Here is a 17,345-nt window from a genome sequence, read left to right as displayed (position 1 = left end):
GTTTTTATTTAAACGGAAACCTTGGTCGAGATCTCGACGGAAGCGGGGTCACGAGAACTGCATCAGGAGCTTCGTGCCGTGAGGAAGCTTCCTCTTCGCCGCGTATTTCTCGACGATCTCCTGGGTCGCCAGGTTGCCGAAAATCATTTTCCGCAAATCTGAGCGATCTGCGGTCCGGGTGAAGACGAAACCGTCGGCGGCTGCGGATTTACAACCCGGGTCTATCGTCTTGCCAGCTGAGAGCTGATAGAGGGCCTGAGCCTCGTTCAGATAAGCTTCTCCACGCAGAGTTGGAAGCTTGGAAAGGTCCACTTTACCATCTCGAAAGGTTTCACGGACATCTCGAGAGAGTTTGATCGCCAGTTTGGAGCGCTTGTCCATCAGCGCGTCGAGGGCTTCCAGGTTTACGATGCTCGATATCCTGTCCACCAGGTTGATCCTCTTCTCCTGGGAATCCGCCCAGCATCCTGGCTTCTCCTGGCACTTCTTCCGGCACTTTTCATACATCTTAAGAGCCAGTTTGGGCTTGCCAGTTTGCAGAAGACAGTCGCCCATCAACACGTACGTCTCTGGGAACAGATCCCTCAAGTCGCTGTTCTTCAGCAACTCGTACGCCTTCTCGAAGCAGCCATCGAGCATGGACTCGACGGCCAGGTCGTACCTGAAGCATAGAATTCTGTTAAAATTGAAGGAGTACCTCAAGACGTGGCTCGGAATACTCATGAGGTGCTAGGAACTCATTGGAAGAGACCTTATCAGATGCCACTGTTTGATTAACTGATCCCTCGTTTCGTCTATCGTCAGGTTGCCGACGATGGAGCCCTGCATGTCCCTGGACGGCTCCAGTAGCTTGTAGAAACCTTGGTCGATGCTTTGCAACCATCTCTTCGCTTCTGTTAAGCGACCCGACAGACGCAGAATTATGGCCTTCAGCAAGGTGTACCCTGGATTATAGGGATCGCAGTCTCGGCCCTTTTCGATGGTCAACAGAGCCTTGTCATAGCACCCATGAAAGCACCAGATCACCGCGTAGGCTACCATGGTATGACCGGTGTCGAATACGACCTGTCCCGAAGAGAAACTTGCTTAAAGCTCCTAAAAAAATTAAACGAGTTGATACATTGTCCTTGGATGTAAAGGCAAGACCTGCAAGAGCTCCTGAGCCTTCGAATTGGACGAGTCAATGTCTAGAGCCTCGAAGAGCATGTGACGAGCCGCTGCCATGTCGCTCAAGTAAATTCTATACTCGGCGTGGTGTGTCAAGAGACTCGAGGCCCTTTTCTTGTCGGCGTCTACCATGAAACGCATCCAATGATAACGATATGCTTCGTACTTCTCTAGACTTTTCAAAGCTGCCAGGATTTTATCCTGGAAGAAAAAAAAGAAATTCAGGGGAGGTCGAATTAAAAATCGACGTTCGGCGATTCGTCGCGTACCTGCGTTTCCGTTATCAAGGTCCCTCGAGGCAAAAGAACGAGAATTTCCTCGTAATCCCCGAGGGCTTCGAGCAGGTCATCCTGCTCTAAGTAAGAATTTCCACGTTTCCAGTATGCGTCGATTAATTTCTTCACGTAGAATGCTCTTCCTTTCTCTTCGGGTACTCTTCGGTCTAACTCGACGAGCAGTCTCGCCTTTTCGTAACTCTTGATAGACTCGCTCCAGAACCCTTCGAAGACGAGGTTTCTCGAAAATATTCGATCGTTCTACAATTAATCCTAGCGGAGATAATCAACTCCTTCTAACTCTTTTCTAACCGTTACCCTTGTGCGAGTAAACGTCTCCTCTCAGGGCGTAAAATGCGTGATGTCGAGGATCCAGAAAAAGTGCTTTTCTGGTAGATGCCAATGCAGAGTCGTAATTTTCATTTTCCACTTCTTTCCTCGCTTTGCTGTACAAATCCTTCACCATTTGCATGGCTTTCAGTCGATTCGGTGGTTTGTGGTGCGCCCATAAAGTTCTTAACTACAATAAATTAGATAATCAGTGTTTCCGTATCAATGGACTAATTTGGTATTAATTAAAGAATTTAGTAGATTTACTTTTACAGCCTCTTTGTGAGGATCTTCATAACGTCTTTTGGAAGGCATGAAGACTTTCCTCATTTCAGCTAATTCCATTACCTCCATTGCTGCGGAAAAGAAATACCATACACTGTTAATAAGATTTCAATTTTTTTTTTCCTTGGATTAATATTTGTAGAATAAATGGTTGGCTTGAGCAGAGACAGTTTGACAGATTGTAAGCAATTGTTTACCACCTCCTTTACAGGACACTCTTGATATTGCGCTGATAACAAATGAAGCAAGAATTAAGTGCCTTAATTTAATTAACGTACAATTTTATTTAAATACTCTGAATTATTTACATTTTTGAATAACCAAACAACATTTACATAGACCCTCTCAATGTAATCATTTTGGAATGTGGAGCGTATCTAATTCAAGTACAAGCGAATTAGATCATCTTCTCGAGCAGGGTAATTGGTTACAGGACATTTTCCTTCTTTCTGCACCTTAGACAGAATGCACTTGTAACAAAATATATATCTGTAAAAATTGTACATTTCTATAGTTTATGAATGAGAAGCATTATTAGAAAAATACGTACCCTGACACAGCGAGTACAGTAGGTATGCGGCGTGTTTCACCACAGACTGGGCATAATCCTGAATATTTTTTTGCTGACTCTGGAACCTATTGAAATCCATACCTAAGTGATTCAAAATATGGAGATAGTAATATTATGGGTATTAAAATATATTTACTGCAGGAGGTGGTGGTGCTGGAAGCGCCGTTAAGTTTGTGAAATAATTCTCTTGATTCCACCACTGCATGAATTGAAGGAAAAATGCTCCAAGCTCAAGGGATCTAGTGACAGTCCTTTTAAGAACATCGATACTGTCGTCGATACTAAATTGACCTTCTTTTACTTTTCTAAGGAGATCGCTTATTGTGGCGACTTTGTGCGGTTCTGAATAAGTCAATGTTAATGAAGCCAGCCTCAGTAACGGAGTTGGAGAAGAAGAACGTCCTGCTATATAAAGTATATAATAGTATAAGACTAAGGTCTGATAGGTAACATGACCGATCGTATATCCACGAATGATACACCTTGTGAAAGAACTTCGCACACCCTGAAAAGGTAAATATATATAAGTATCATTAATTTCAATTATATATAAATCTTGAAAAGGAGCGAAGATGATATGGACCTTATTCGATGCTTCAGATTCTGCATTTAATCTGTATTTATTAACCAGATATGAAATCTTTTCCCATAAGTAAGGGAATAATACCAGGAGGATAAGTGTCAACCTTTCTTGCCTCTCTGATAATTTTTTCTGAATTTTGGAATTTGTCAAATTAATGCGCTTTAGCCCATAAAATGTTTCAGAAAATGATGCGGCTGAAAATGAAATTTTTATATACTGTAATTCACATGGCTTCAACATTAAATATTTCGATAATTCTTACAATAATTTTTTAAATAATAGTTTTGAAGTACAGCATGAAGAACCAGGTATATTTCATCTGACCATCGTAGGAGCCAACCATACCTTTCCGGGTTGCACGTTAATAAGAACTGAAACAAAAATCACTGAGTAATTTTTGCAATGAACAACAACACACTATAAAATCTATATCGAACGTACCGAAATTACTTTTTTCAATGCAGGTTGAAGAGTAGTTGCTAAAGATTCTTGAGCAACAATTTCAAAAATCGACGGTTTGGCATAAGTCGTTCCTGTCAAGTGCGCTCCCTTTACAGCCATTTCGCCTTCTTGTTATTATTATTCCTCATAACAGTTGGTAATTTGCATTTAGTTTTTAATGCTTACGTGATCGTTAAACGCATGATTAATCAATGTACATATCAAGTACAGTTACAGATAATGCATAGTTAAATAGGTTAGAAACTTTCATGGAACAGGAGAAAGCAGGTGTGCGTAATATTATTGCAGACGACGCATCTGATTGGTTGTTACCGATGTATCCTGCCTGCGATTGGACAACTAAACTTGGAGCTGACGAAAAAAATGTAAATAGAAAAAAGAACACAAGATTGGCGCCGGTGCACGTTTAATTTAAACATTTAAAGTACAGGAAATCGAAAAATCGAAATGGACTTCCATTGATGATACTTGCGACTCGTAGGAGCACCTGCATTTTCTCACACTGTGTTCGAGATTAATGGCAGGTGATAACTATCTAAATTCGTGGCATGACCGACTCTTGTGTGCATCCTTCCAGTGCACGTATACACTGGTGGTGTATGTAATATTCATCTAAAATCATTTTCTCCGGTTCCCGCATTTTTACCCCTCATTTACCGCTACATTTATGCACATTTTTCTTCACCAACAGATGAAAAATTTACCGATACTCACAGCTGTTTGGCAAGTTAATTAAATACCGAGAATTTCGTCAAAGTAATAACCTCCTTCACTTGTAAATCGCTTGCCACTTTGGCAACAGTTTTTGAGGTTATACAAGCTTGATAACTTACAAGAATGGCAACGTCAAGTCGAGTTAATCTGAGTTACAAGGATGTTATCTTTTTGTTTATATTTTTCTATTACCTAGTAGATATAGTCCAAGCGGAAAAGTTCCTTCCAAAGATTGTAAGTCCATCCGTCCCGATTCCATCGATGGTGAGTTGCTGCATCTTGATTTTTCAGTATCTTTTAGTTAATGTGCTTGAATTTCATGCGAATTCACTTATTTAAGAAATCCGATGAACTGGCATCTGTTCAACCGCAAGGTAATCTTGGATTTATACATGGATTTATTGCTTCCCTCTCGGTTATCATCGTCTCCGAACTTGGCGACAAAACTTTCTTCATTGCTGCGATTATGGCAATGAGGCATCCACGGCTAACGGTCTTTGCTGGAGCAATTACAGCCCTAGCCCTTATGACAATACTCTCAGGTATTATTTGTGCAACAGTTAATAGATTATGTGCTACAGGACATTTAGTATATAAATTAAGTAAAATGTTTGATGTGACAATTACCCTGTTTATTCTATCTTCACAGTTATATTTGGATACATAGCCACTATATTTCCAAGAGCCTATACATATTATATTTCAACAGCACTTTTTGCCTTGTTTGGCATTAAGATGTTACGAGATGGTTACTATATGTCATCCTCTGAAGCTCAGGAGGAAATAGAAGAAGTACAATCTGACTTAAGGAAACGAGAAGACGAGGTACTTCGTGATATATCTGAATTCTTTTTTCCTGCTTTGCTCACTCATTGACATTAATACATTTTAAGTATGAGAAAGAAGCGGGGACTGCATTGGTTCAAGATCCAGAGACCGGTGCGATAAAGAAATCTCAGAAAATGAGTATTTTTATGCTGCTGTCAAGAATTTTCTTGCAGGCATTTACTCTTACTTTTCTCGCCGAATTCGGCGATCGCTCCCAGTTGACTACAATAATACTTGCTGCTCGTGAGGTAATTTTAATAAATCTTTAATGGCGCGTGTTCAAAGTACAATTAACTGAGTGAATCATAGTATCATTCTCAAACCTTATAGATCTTTGACTGAAATATTTCAGGATGTATATGGTGTGGTTTTGGGAGGAATATTAGGACATTCGCTCTGCACAGGACTAGCCGTACTTGGAGGGCGTATCATTGCCCAAAGAATATCAGTACGCACTGGTAAGAGAATCACTTTTTACAATAAAAGAAAACACTGTAAAATCCTTTAACCTGATTCATTCTTATATCTTTGGAATATGATTACTAGAATTTTTATACTTTCTTTCCTGTTCGCAGTGACGATTATCGGCGGTCTGGTTTTCCTCCTTTTTGCGCTGACGGCGCTTTTTGTTAATCCAAATGAGGACATTTGAGTATGATCTCAATATCCAATGAGCCGGAATGATGTCTTGTTTGTATAATATGCATTTGTACATATGTGTCTATGTTTGCGCAAAGCATCAGAAACCCAATGTACATACATAGACATAATTGGCAAGAATCACTGCTGGCGCCCATAGCAAAATTATAATTTTGAATATGGACATAGCTGGCAGTTTTTGTTAAAAGCTTCATTCACTGGTATAAGCTTCTGTAACCAAAGGGTGCCGTACAGAGTCACCGCAAGACTTTGAGTCCTCAAGATCAAGAATTGCAGGAACGGTATCACGTTCCTGTATTATTTCAGGTATTAGTGTACCCCTTCAGGGTAAGATACAATGTTTTTTTTTTTTTAAATACATTCTATAGTATTATAATTACCTTGGGGACATTAATATATTTTTGGTATCATATGATTTTTTCCCTCCCCGAGAAGTATCGCATCACATTTGTAGATAGATCTGTACCGTTAAAAGTTATCGAATGGTAATTTCTGTTAACCTGTAAAATGATAAGGCGAAACCAGAATTATCCATCTCGTTAGATACTTAGGTGATAAATAAAAGTCGTATCCCGTTATCGTGCGACGCTGAAATCAAATGAGCGAACGATCTCGAATTTTATTTTACCGCTTTAGGAACGAAAGGAAAATAAGTCGAGCAGATTATACTTTAACCGAACATGCGAGTAGGGATGCGTAATCCGCCAGGTAGCAAATGTACGAGGTGCTTTCAGATTGAAATATTTTTTTACTCAAACGGGCGCAGAGTAACCCCTCGACGAGGCGAACTGTTATAGGATCGAACGATGTGCAAATATGTATTAATACAAACGTATTAGACAATGAAACAAATCCGAAGTAGGGATGCGTGAATTCCGCGAATCGTGGAAGAGTACCATCAGGTATAAGGAAGAACCGCAATTGTTTTGCTTTTGTAAACCGTCTAATCAGACTTTAGTCGTCCGACGATTGTTATCCAAATAATTATACATGGATTACATGATAAGGAGCGACCACTTCATTTCGGACTCCACGATACCTCGTATCGGTAAAGATAAATGCACTGTAACAAATGATCAATAGGAAATAGACGGTACTTGTCTGCAATAAATATTACACGCACAAATAGAATCATGGTCGAGTGTGCAAACGCAGAGGAGGCGCGTGTTAAAAAAGACGAAGTGTTTATTATAAAAAAATAACGATATAAAATCAGCTACAAATAACTCAGTCTGAAACCAACGTGGACTCCGTCTGTTATTACAGAATTTAATATCCTTCTCTGCTCCTATACTTCATAAATACGGCTGGCATAACACATGAACGTTACATAATATTATTAATAATAGTATCAACTATACATGTAACCACGAGGTGAAGTCGAGCTACTGTTAATCTCGCACTGGACGTCGAAGGTATATAGCAATTACGTACATTATTATAAACTGTTCTGCTCATGCACTGATTATTAATACGTGCCTTTATGTTTCATGCACTGGTGATCCTGCGAAGGGAGCGTTCCTCCTCTACTCGCGTTAACGAAAAGACCTTAGCCTGATTGAAAGAAAGAAAAAGACAACAAAACCCCAACGAGACATGTCGCAATCGTTACCATTTACCTAGGCCTCCCCCTGACCGATCCGTAAGTACGATACGATGCATGCTGAATTACTTGTACGCTTTCCGATGCGACGCCATAAATAGGATGTTCCTCGACTACGCGTTATCTTTGAATAATCGAAACCTGGAATAAGAAAAAAAATCACCGATAACCAAAGGAAAAGTTCCACGAGACAATGGGTCAGATGTACCGAAACGAGGAAGACCAATTGAACGAGGCCTAATGAGGGTGCGAGTACTTGCGATCACGGTATTACCTAAAGTAGTACGAAAGTGCGTTCATCTTGGACTCATGTCGGATTGGAATGGCTCGGTGCAGTGGTTCTACACTGGGCCTCGAGCGCTCTCAATTTCTCCAGCCTGAGCATGGGATCCATTAGTCTTTTCTCCTCTGCAACCGGGGCGGGAGGTTCGGAAGGTTCTGCAAGTGCAATCACCAATGTTTCTAACAATGGTAGAATCAGAGTAGTACCTTGATAACGTCCATCATCGACAGATACCATACTGATTATTGGCCTGGGATATGAGTCCTTGATTCTTCCTCGCTTGGTCGATATCTCGGAGTCCCTGCTCGATGAAGTCTTGGAAAAGCTGATGAGATGACATCAGGAAGGGTTGAACGTCTGCTTCAGGATTCTGCTGCTTGAAGTCGTAAAGCTGTACCAAGCCCTGAACAAATTAATTCCAGTGAGCACTAGTATGCTCTTATAAAAAGAAGTAGACCCAAGGAACTAGATATAGGGGATTGAAAAAATTGGATACCTCTTGCGTGTGGTGCTTGGATCCAATTTTTTTGAATATCTCCGACAATTGTTGATGAGTCAACTTCGAAAGATGTTTCTGGGTCCGGCTTGGGTTGCTCGCCTTAGAAGAAGGCCTCGACATTGCGTTAACCTCGTCGGGCTTGAAGGTCTGCAAAAGGCCCGGGTTTGTGATTTGTCTGCAAACGGCGAGGTGCACTTCTAGAAGTTGAAACTCACCGCGATAAGTCTCATCAGGTAGGAATGTAGTTCGGATTCGTTCGTGTTACTTATCAACGTCAAGTGACTTAAAATCGTGCTGCCCTTAACCTTGGTCATACTGTGAAGCACGGTTTTAACCGTACGCAAGGCTGTGTCAGGCTTTCGTTTCTTCCACCAAGACGAAGGGTAATCCTGAGAGAAGGCTTCGAGTCATCAACGATTTCTTAATTATCCCTCTCACCGGCTCGAGGTAAATCCAAGCGAAGGAATTACCTTGAAGAAGTGGTGCACCTCCAGGAGTATGTTATCGTATTCCAAGTCGGCGGCCCAATTTGGAATAGTCTTTACTATCTTCCACAAGCACTTCATCACCAGGTCTTCGTACTTGGAAGGAGCATTCGATTCCGCACAGCCGTGTAACAATTGGATTAGCACGCTGTAAGATGAATATACGCATAAGAATTAAAAAAAAAAAATAACTTTCCTTAAGAATGAGAGTGGCTCGATCGAGGGATAGCGCACCATATGATGGTCGTGTGATTAGAATGATCTATCAATTTCATGACGATGTTGTTGATGACCCTGTTGTAAGCTTCCGCTTCGTTCAGCCGGTCCAGCTTATTCTCGGCCAACAAACAGATCATCTGATCAATGAGCTCCTTCAGGTGCACCGCCGGTACGTTCTTCCCCAAGACCCCGGATTCGTAGAACTGTAAAGTGTCAAATTGAGTACCTACGACTTTTAAGGGTGAAAAAAAAAATTGCCTTACCGAAAGTATCACCATGAAGGCATTTCGGAAGCCCTTGGACACGTCGACGCTTCCCTGGTGGAGAGGATACGTCTGAAGAAGCTTGAGTTGCAGGTTCAAAGAAGTGATGAACTTGTCCTCCCTCGACTGCAGCATACTGAACTGATGCGACTTCAATAACTAACGGGAAAAGATTAGTGTCAATCGTTATGCCTTGGCATCGGTTCCTTTGTAATTAGACTTAGAAGAATACAAACGTTATCTATGCTATTCATAGCCTGAATGGCAGTCGGCAAATCCGGGCTGGCTATTGCAAGAATATTGCGCTCCAGACTCTCCTCTTTAGTAGCCGATTGTCCCAGGGGAGATACAGACGAAGATTTAGGAATTAAGAGCTTCGGCGGTGACATCAAAATTGTTCTGGAAATTTAAGGCATGGTTGTTAACGTGATTCTTACTTTCCAAACGTATGCATTTGTCTGGTGCTCACTGAGTTGGCGGAGGAGCTAAATTTACTGGTTCGGAGAAATCTGGAGTCAGTAGCTTAGGGTACCGATACTTGACAGGAGCACTGAGCTCGATCCTCTGCAGCAGATCCATGTCGAGGCCAAAGGGTCCTGATACTTTCGTTTGCATCGGCGTGGGATTTCTAAAATATCATTTGGCATATTAATCGAACGTCTTAAACATTGGAACAACAGGTGCACAAAATCACAACGATGAGATCAATAACGTCGACGACAGACACCAATTCCTGTAAAACATGCAGCAACCATTTTATATATGTATTAAAAAAACAAAAACAAAAATCCAATACCGCAGTTTACCCCCATGACATTATAATGTATATAAACAAACGTCTTATTTTCCGCTTCGCGAGTGACTTGTTCAGATTGAGATTCCGATTCTGCCGAAGCTTCAACCCGTTCGTCCTTGTTTCCCTCATTTTTTGTCGCAGTCGGCGATTGCGATTCCTCATTGTTTTCCTTATTGACAAGAGTCATATCTTCGGCCTTCTCGGGTTGATTATCTTTACTATCGTCCCTGAAGGATTATCACAAAGCAAGCGCATGCATAAAAAACAAAAAAAAAAATAATAGGTTTTCGGAAAATAAATCCTACATTGCTTTAAGAGTCTTAACTTCGATAAAACTGTTACTAAGCAGATAATTAATAGACTGGCGAAGCTAAAGAAATCATCTTACCCATCGTTGAGTACATCGACTTCCTGCTCCGGAGCTTCGTTCTCCTCCTCTTCTTCGTAGTCATCCTCCATTTCCTCTGTCGCAGGGGCATTTGTAGAAATTGGTGGCACCACTATCCTCGCCGATGAAGCTGACTTTACTGGGCGATTCTTTGCAGCTCTTTTAATTCTCTCGTCCAGCAATGACTGATCTTTCTCAGATATCTATCCAAATTATAATACGTTATGTCTGTAGGATGAATTACTTGCAGCCTCAAAGGGTACATATTGTTAATAATTTCACCCACCTGCCCAATCAGTTTATAGACTCGTTCACCCTCGAGGAAGTAGGCTTGGACGATGCAATTGAGCGCTGCATTTCGCACGGAATTATCCCTGTCAGCTATTTGTTTAGCAACTTCTTTCAAAGCAGACGAGGGAGACGGCTGGCAAACGGGAACTCCATAATTCTCGATCAGAGACCCGAGCTGATCAAGACACTCTGTTAAAGAAAATATATAATTTCATCGTTCACTCCGCTTAACCCATTAAGATAAAGAAAAAGACCATAAGAAATATTCCTACCGGTTCTCTGTCTAGCATTTTTAGACTTCAAGCCCTCCATGACGTAGGAGAACAGCTTGCTAACAGGATATACTAAAGCGATCTGCTTGAAGAGGGCTCGAACACCGTTCCGAACGGCGTCTTTGGGATCCCCGATCTGCGAGATCATTTACAATTAATCATTTATAAATCCTGATTTGTCCGCTTAGGTATAGAACAAAAAAAAAAAATCCTACGAACCTTAATAATTAGATAAGGAATGAACGAGGCAGCTTCGTTCTCCAGCATGTGATACTGATCCTCGATCAGCAGATTGAAAACGGTTTGCAAGTAGTCCAAGCCTTTCAGCAATACCGATGGATTCGTATCGAAGAATCGAAGCGTCAACCACTTCAATATGAGGTCAAGATTTGAGACGAGGGCCTTACTGTTGCCGGGCAGATCCTAAATTATTAAATTGATAAATTATTAATATCAAAGAATGAAGAAAATGACACCTCCCAGGTAATGGACCGAGAGGTACCTCCGTCAGAGCTTCGATCGCCTTGAGGTGGTACCGGAAGTCCGAGTGGAACATGTTCGCCATCAACGTCTTGTTCACGTTAGCGGCCGACATCAGTTCCTTCAGCAAGTCCACGAATTCTTCCCTAGGTGTAGTGAAGTTCCACTTCAAGACCTTTAACTTCTGCTCGTCGATTACTCTCTGGTGCTTCAGATTGTTCGTCGCCAGCAGCGGGCTCGTGTCGACGTCTTCGTCCTTCTTGCGGGCACTGCTGGGCTTCGACGAGGACGCGCCCTGATTTGGAGAGAGCATTTCTTCGCGTTAAAGTATATGATCTTAATGGATCTACATTTTTTTTTTATCTACTAATGAATAAGTAGAAATCACCTTTGTCTTGACCGCGGCTTTATTCGCCTTCACGGCGCCTCCGCTCTTTACGGTTTTCTGCTGCGAGCCGTCATCGGATGCTTGCTTCTTCGAGGGCAGAGGTTTAATCGGTAGATTGGGCCTTGCCTTGTCCAGGGCTGCCAATACCGCGGTTCTAGACCCTGGCTGTAATACACCGAAAATTCTCGTCGACCCAATTCTTCCAATAAAACCAGGTGCCCGGATATTAAATTAATGCACACCTTTAATTTCTCCGTACTCCTGCTCATGGCTTCGTAGGACAGATGGATCATGAATCCCAAAACTGCCTCCTGGGCGTTTTTCCTCACATCGGAGTTGCGGTCTTCCAAGTTGCTGTACAAATGGGAAATGCACGCGGTAAGCTCGTCCTTCGGTATTTGCTTGACCGGTACTGCAAAGGAAATAAAAAGGAGAGTAAGGTCGCGTTACGATACATCTAATCCAGGAAATGGTAGTCCACCTACTTCCGGGTAATTTCTGGGCAAGCCAGATCCACAGCTCTGCTCTGAGAGTCGGTGAACCAGTCTTCAGGGCATCGCCGATAATCTCGCCGTCGAAGAATTCTTTGTAGCCGCACTGGTCGCCCCAGGTGTTGATACAGGAAATAGCGGCGGTGCGGATCCAGTTCTAAAGACGTAAAAAAATGAATTAACGCCGCTGTTAATACCTGTCTTATAAATGACCTGAGGGTTTTCCCTGACCTTGGAATCTCCCAGGCATTGAACGAAACCAGGGAAGAGGGTGCGAATATGAGTTTTGGCAGAGGGGCCCATGGCGGTGGCCAAAGCCTGACAGAGACCCAAAGTGGATTGGGCGATCTTGCTGTTGCTGTCGACCAGTCGCAATGCCAATCCTTGCGGCAGATCCCCGATAGATCCTTTTATGAATTTCGCCTCGTTGAGAATCCCGGCTATCTTTTGTAGACCTTCGTTACGAACCTGATACAGGAAACGATGATTACATACTTCTTCGGATGGCGATATTTCGTACATAGAGTACCGGCGACACCTCACCTTCCAGTTCTTGTCAGACAACTCGGCGAGCAAGCTTTCGGTGATTTGATTGCTGATGTCGACCCGGGGGAAGAGATCGGAAATGTTCGACTGACTTCCGCCAACTTTCTCGTCGGGTTCTCCGTCCTCGTCTTCCTCCACCCTGCCCTTTTTACTTTTAAGTCCACGCACGGGTGCCGGCGGCGTTTCCCTCTTCTGTAATTCAATGTTTCTTTAACCCATTCAATTTTTTTTTTCACCCGTGACTCTACGAGGACAAAACTGACGGTACCTTTTCGCACTCCTGTTCAATTTGCTGCTTCAAGGCCGGCTTTTCGTTCTCGAAGAACATGAGGAGGGGCTTGCCCATGTACATGTACAGAGTTCCTACTAACGTAATCGCTGCTGTGCGCACGCTAGGATTCGTCGCGCCCACTGCTTTCTTGATATTTTCCATTATCGACTTCGCGTTGATTCTTAAAACAGTAAGTGTAACGTTTTATTTTACGCAATTTCATTACAGGTAGGGATGTAATCGAATGCGGCACTCACGTGTAACCGAATTCGAGCAAGGCTTTGGATAGCCACAAGAGAGTCTCCTGTTGAACCTTCGGGTTCTTCTGATTGAAAGCGAATGCTATGGTTTCGTTTGCCACGAGCTCGAAACTCGTCGCCTCGGCAATAGCCATGAGCGTGTCGCTCGCCACGGCACTATTTTTCCCGTCGCCAAGTTTCTCCGTGATATCCATGATACAATACTCCGACACGGTGCTGGAAGTAATTTCAAATCACTTCGAAATTCAAGGCTAATATCTTGAACATTGATAAAATATTAACCTGGAGAAAGGATAATTCTCTGCGAGCATTTTGACAATTTCCAGTCGAAGCTTGAGAACCTGGAAATTCGTGTCCTTGAACCCAGGTTTTTTGGCCAGGGTCCTGACAATGACCTGCGTAGACACTTCCGCTGGATCCATGAGTTTCACTGCCTATAACAAATTTTCAATTATTATAGGTGTAATCGATGAACACCATGTGAATTAATCACAGTAAATGAAGGATCATCGGTACTTCTGACAGTTGTTCGACAGCAGCCAAACGTGTTTTCCAGTTGCTATCGACAAGTCCAGAGATCACATCGCTGGGTAATGTTTGCGCAGCTAATTCATCCACCTCTTCACTACTAAGATTTCTCTCGACTTGAACCTTTGTTGCGTTAGATTTCTTGGTTCCACCTGAAATGGAATCCACGTGGAGCTTGTTGACTTTGTAGGAGAATTTCGCAAGGGTAAAGGTCGTCTACTTTAGTACCTAGATTCGTGAGCGAAGAATTTGTGGATTTCTTGGAGAGACCCTTTTTAGTCGCCGTGGTATTTGGCCTCTTGCCTGCTTTGGGTGCTCCTTGATTTTCAGATTCCTTGGACTTTACAGGTGACTCTATTTTTGCCGGCGCCGTGTTTGGTCTCTCACTCGGCGCCTTTCTAACCACTGGCATCTTCACCTGAATCACGGCTTGATCCGCACACTCTTTGATCTAAAAAAAATAATAGTAGATACAATGGCTATTCTTTAAATTCACTTATTTATTTTTTACTGAATTTTATATACCTTTGCCATCTTTAAATTGTCTAAGTCGGTAAGAAATGGTGATATTGCCTTTTCACCGACTAACTTCAAGGCTGTCCCAAGGGCTTCCGCAGAATTGTCTCGAACAGTTGGGTCTAAATAAAGAAAATTAAATAATTCATCGACATGATAACAGAGTCAATTAATAATTCTAGTTTACAGTGGGGAGAGAAGTAACTCACCTGGTTCGTTCAAAGTTTTTAGCAGTGCCCCGGTATATGCTTTCAATAATTTTTTATTCAAAGTCGAAGGTAATGTTCGGGCGAAGCAACGTGCCATGAAAGCAGCGGTCTCAGCTTTCACTGCGGGATTTTTATTCTCCAATGCAGCTACCACGTCCTCCAGCATAACGTCGATAGCAATCTATATGTTGTAAATTATAAATAAAACAGCTTTAGAAAAGCATTTATTAAGAAATACAGCGTATACGTACACTTTGGAATATAGCATCACAGCACTCGCGAAGGGCTAGTACAACATTTTGTTTTTTCTCACGAAACTTCTCTAAAATCACAGGTAGACATGCTAAAGCATATGGTTGGAATCGCTTTTTCAGTCCTGATGCTAGACCAGCTAAACACTTCCCTGCTAAGGCAACTACTAACACATTTGAGTCTTTTGCGATCATCTGAATGGAAACAGTCATCAAATTAAATTAAATCACCATAAATAATTACCACTGTTTTACAAAATAGTTGAATATGTCAAGAAATAAATATTTGCCTTTTTCAAAGCTCGCACTACATCACCGTAGTCGCCGTTTTCTAGTTTTGGGTTCTTGACTAAAGTTTCCAAAGCCTCTAATGCCTCTTTTCGTTCCTGCCATTTTTTTGCCTCAACGCTCTCAAAGAAATCCTTTGGAAGTTTGGAAAGAATATCGACAGGTTCCAATAGTTCGTAAGGATCTATTTCCGAGGCGGAAGCATCGTCATCTTCCTCTTCGCCACCTATTAGATTAATGTAAATTAAAAAATTTAACAAGATTCATGACATGGATTACAAAAACAGTATGCTATTGTGAGTAATACCTTCGTGGGTAGCACTAGCACCTGACTCTGCAACGGCCCTAATCTTTGATTTCTGGGACTTTAAGTAGCGAGTTGGAGCAACCGTGCTTTTTTCTATCTGTGCAAACTCAGTTTCCAATTCTGTTAATTGTACTTGCTTTAAGGTACTAAGTTGTTGTTTCAAAGGTGCTCCAATCCATCTGTGAATATTATTGAAAGGCATAAAATCAAACGTATACATAGATTAAGCGATTCAACTTGAAACAAAATTTACCTGTATATTTCAATGACCATGGCTTTCCCTTCGTCTCTAACAGTTTTATCTCTGTCCTCCAAGAAACTTGGCATTTTCTTAATCAGTGGCTTAATGTTAATAACTTTGGGACCGAACTCTCTAATATTAAATGATAGAAATTAATTTGCACATCACGGACACAAACTTTTTTGCGCAGACAAAATAACCATACCTGAGGGACAAAGTCAGTGCAGAGATGCAAGCGGAGACAATCTTTGGATTTTTTGCCTCGGTGCCTTTCAACAATTCCTCTTGTACTGCATCTTGCTTTTCTATTTCTATATACATGAGTGTTATCTGTACAGCTAAATCCTTTGTCTTTGCTTTGGGTGCAGCGATACATTTAGTGACAATACCGCTCATTACGTCACTGACAGTTCTACAAGATTGAGTGAAAAAGAATTGAATACATAAATCACCATGAACCAAAAAATAACATTATTCCCATTAGCTTACTTTGAAGCTGCCGCGGCATTTTCAACAAATGCTAGCGTTGCTTCCAAACCTTTCTCTTGGGCAACCGCATTGCTATCAACGACAAACTTTTTTACTAGTCCAATGAATTTATTCCACTCTGGTGATTTTTCATCATCTATGCGACGAAACGTTTTTGTGCATTCCTCATAACCGTGTAATCGTGCCTTCCATGACTATAAGAAAAATAACACAAATGCAAACCAACTAAAGAATAGAACTACTCAAAATACCACATATGAATTTGAAGTAGAACGACCCCACAATCCGTACCTTGTGCACACAGCGCTCCTCTAAAGGCAATTTCGTATACTCAATGTCCTCCTCCATTTTTCCAAATGACTTGTCTCGTAGTGGACGGGATTAAATCCTACTAATAGATAGACACAGATACAATCCAATTAGCCTACATTTACAGTCCGTTTAAATCTAGTAATGGATGTATTGGAAATCGTTTCCAAAAAAGGAACTACGGTCCCTCTTCCATGTCTCACACTCGCGTATAACAGAAATGGTCACGCAATTATCACTTTGCTATGTATCAAGGTAATGCGGCTCCATAAGACGATTAAACCGTACGAAAAATCGTGCTCCTTGTTTCGGCAACAACTGCAAGTGTCAAGATAACGCGAGAGAATGACAAAGACTTCCTGGTGAGACAACTACGTCTAACCTTTGATGAGGGCTTTCGGCCTAACGCCAAAAAGCGTTGGCACAAAAATTCAAGCAGATCTAGACGAACTAGAGAGATCAATTCTAGAATCCCATTCCGGTAGGAAGATGTGCGCGTTAATGGCACCGTGTCTTATATATCCGGAGAAATCGCAATCCTCAGATACTCACCTCGCAAGACGTCAATACCGCCGATTCACGAGGCGGACCGGAGCTCGCCGTTGAGAGCGATCGGCGAGTCTGCCAGTCTCATTCAAGTAAAAACCTCACAGATTCAAAATCGAGACCATCCGTCGAAACGTTTCAGCAGCCATTAAACCCCACTGCATTTCATTTTCAAATATAATGTCCCTCGTCCTTATAACTGTCAAGTTTAACACAAACAAAAAAGACTGGTCGAGCGGATCCTCTTCGAT

General features: G+C 41.9%; 4 protein-coding genes across 9 annotated transcripts; 1 reads left to right on the top strand and 3 right to left on the bottom strand.

The window, feature by feature from the left end:
* Positions 1-30: 30 nt before the first annotated feature.
* On the bottom strand, positions 31-2,126 carry LOC105699290 (tetratricopeptide repeat protein 16). Its single transcript, XM_012424162.2, has 6 exons — positions 2,040-2,126; positions 1,761-1,962; positions 1,437-1,666; positions 1,147-1,368; positions 752-1,065; positions 31-661 (listed from the first exon to the last, which is right to left on the bottom strand). Exons 1-6 carry the CDS (start codon positions 2,124-2,126, stop codon positions 49-51), a joined length of 1,668 nt encoding a protein of 555 aa, XP_012279585.1. The 3' UTR covers positions 31-48.
* A 195-nt stretch (positions 2,127-2,321) lies between these two features.
* LOC105699461 (peroxisome assembly protein 12) lies at positions 2,322-3,792 on the bottom strand. 2 transcript variants are annotated; one of them, XM_012424466.1, is made up of 6 exons: positions 3,653-3,792; positions 3,474-3,582; positions 3,212-3,405; positions 2,765-3,133; positions 2,608-2,693; positions 2,322-2,546 (listed from the first exon to the last, which is right to left on the bottom strand). In XM_012424466.1, exons 1-6 carry the CDS (start codon positions 3,770-3,772, stop codon positions 2,435-2,437), a joined length of 990 nt encoding a protein of 329 aa, XP_012279889.1. In that variant the 5' UTR covers positions 3,773-3,792; the 3' UTR covers positions 2,322-2,434. The 2 variants fall into 2 exon arrangements, with proteins under 2 accessions (XP_012279889.1, XP_012279890.1); XM_012424467.1 differs by having other exon boundaries at positions 2,608-2,686.
* Positions 3,793-4,489: 697 nt separating this feature from the next.
* LOC105699462 (transmembrane protein 165) lies at positions 4,490-6,881 on the top strand. Its single transcript, XM_012424468.2, has 6 exons — positions 4,490-4,651; positions 4,728-4,929; positions 5,037-5,212; positions 5,281-5,463; positions 5,568-5,673; positions 5,791-6,881. Exons 1-6 carry the CDS (start codon positions 4,511-4,513, stop codon positions 5,865-5,867), a joined length of 885 nt encoding a protein of 294 aa, XP_012279891.1. The 5' UTR covers positions 4,490-4,510; the 3' UTR covers positions 5,868-6,881.
* A 161-nt stretch (positions 6,882-7,042) lies between these two features.
* LOC105699460 (protein mini spindles) lies at positions 7,043-17,321 on the bottom strand. Of its 5 annotated transcripts, none has more exons than XR_001104030.1 (36): positions 17,101-17,321; positions 16,531-16,630; positions 16,240-16,433; positions 15,956-16,162; positions 15,763-15,882; positions 15,510-15,688; positions 15,205-15,428; positions 14,915-15,109; positions 14,664-14,844; positions 14,464-14,576; positions 14,167-14,389; positions 13,927-14,090; positions 13,693-13,844; positions 13,408-13,626; positions 13,148-13,331; positions 12,877-13,071; positions 12,565-12,801; positions 12,328-12,490; positions 12,085-12,254; positions 11,843-12,007; positions 11,477-11,749; positions 11,194-11,397; positions 10,975-11,110; positions 10,698-10,891; positions 10,412-10,614; positions 10,065-10,250; positions 9,697-9,855; positions 9,464-9,626; positions 9,228-9,386; positions 8,980-9,167; positions 8,731-8,893; positions 8,476-8,649; positions 8,258-8,407; positions 8,001-8,164; positions 7,753-7,916; positions 7,043-7,619 (listed from the first exon to the last, which is right to left on the bottom strand). XR_001104030.1 is itself a non-coding variant. In XM_012424463.2 (36 exons), the coding sequence occupies exons 2-35, from the start codon at positions 16,585-16,587 to the stop codon at positions 7,786-7,788; spliced, it is 5,994 nt and encodes a 1,997-aa protein (XP_012279886.1). In that variant the 5' UTR covers positions 16,588-16,630; positions 17,101-17,320; the 3' UTR covers positions 7,043-7,619; positions 7,753-7,785. The 5 variants fall into 5 exon arrangements, 4 of the variants coding, with proteins under 4 accessions (XP_012279886.1, XP_023289883.1, XP_023289884.1 ...); XM_012424463.2 differs by having other exon boundaries at positions 7,996-8,164; positions 17,101-17,320; XM_023434115.1 differs by having other exon boundaries at positions 7,996-8,164; positions 16,531-16,627; positions 17,101-17,320.
* Positions 17,322-17,345: the final 24 nt, after the last annotated feature.

Source organism: Orussus abietinus, unplaced genomic scaffold, assembly GCF_000612105.2.
Source record: "Orussus abietinus isolate OABI.00-Male unplaced genomic scaffold, Oabi_2.0 scaffold8, whole genome shotgun sequence".
Classification (NCBI taxonomy): Eukaryota; Metazoa; Arthropoda; class Insecta; order Hymenoptera; family Orussidae; genus Orussus; species Orussus abietinus.
Note: the sequence above shows the minus strand (reverse complement) of the source record. Positions and strands in the feature narration are given on the sequence as shown.

Coding starts and splice junctions, on each gene's coding strand:
- LOC105699461 (XM_012424466.1), bottom strand. CDS start 3,772: ATGGCTGTAAAGGGAGCGCACTTGACAGGAACGACTTATGCCAAACCG. Junction 3,134..3,211: donor AATCTGAAGCATCGAATAAG/GTCCATATCATC, acceptor TTACCTTTTCAG/GGTGTGCGAAGTTCTTTCAC. Junction 2,547..2,607: donor ACTGTACTCGCTGTGTCAGG/GTACGTATTTTT, acceptor CAATTTTTACAG/ATATATATTTTGTTACAAGT.
- LOC105699290 (XM_012424162.2), bottom strand. CDS start 2,126: ATGGAGGTAATGGAATTAGCTGAAATGAGGAAAGTCTTCATGCCTTCC. Junction 1,963..2,039: donor CTCACAAAGAGGCTGTAAAA/GTAAATCTACTA, acceptor AATTTATTGTAG/TTAAGAACTTTATGGGCGCA. Junction 1,369..1,436: donor CCTTGATAACGGAAACGCAG/GTACGCGACGAA, acceptor TTTTTCTTCCAG/GATAAAATCCTGGCAGCTTT.
- LOC105699462 (XM_012424468.2), top strand. CDS start 4,511: ATGGCAACGTCAAGTCGAGTTAATCTGAGTTACAAGGATGTTATCTTT. Junction 4,930..5,036: donor CCTTATGACAATACTCTCAG/GTATTATTTGTG, acceptor CTATCTTCACAG/TTATATTTGGATACATAGCC. Junction 5,674..5,790: donor AAGAATATCAGTACGCACTG/GTAAGAGAATCA, acceptor TCCTGTTCGCAG/TGACGATTATCGGCGGTCTG.
- LOC105699460 (XM_012424463.2), bottom strand. CDS start 16,587: ATGGAGGAGGACATTGAGTATACGAAATTGCCTTTAGAGGAGCGCTGT. Junction 13,332..13,407: donor TTGCTCGAATTCGGTTACAC/GTGAGTGCCGCA, acceptor TACTGTTTTAAG/AATCAACGCGAAGTCGATAA. Junction 9,387..9,463: donor CTATGAATAGCATAGATAAC/GTTTGTATTCTT, acceptor TTTTCCCGTTAG/TTATTGAAGTCGCATCAGTT.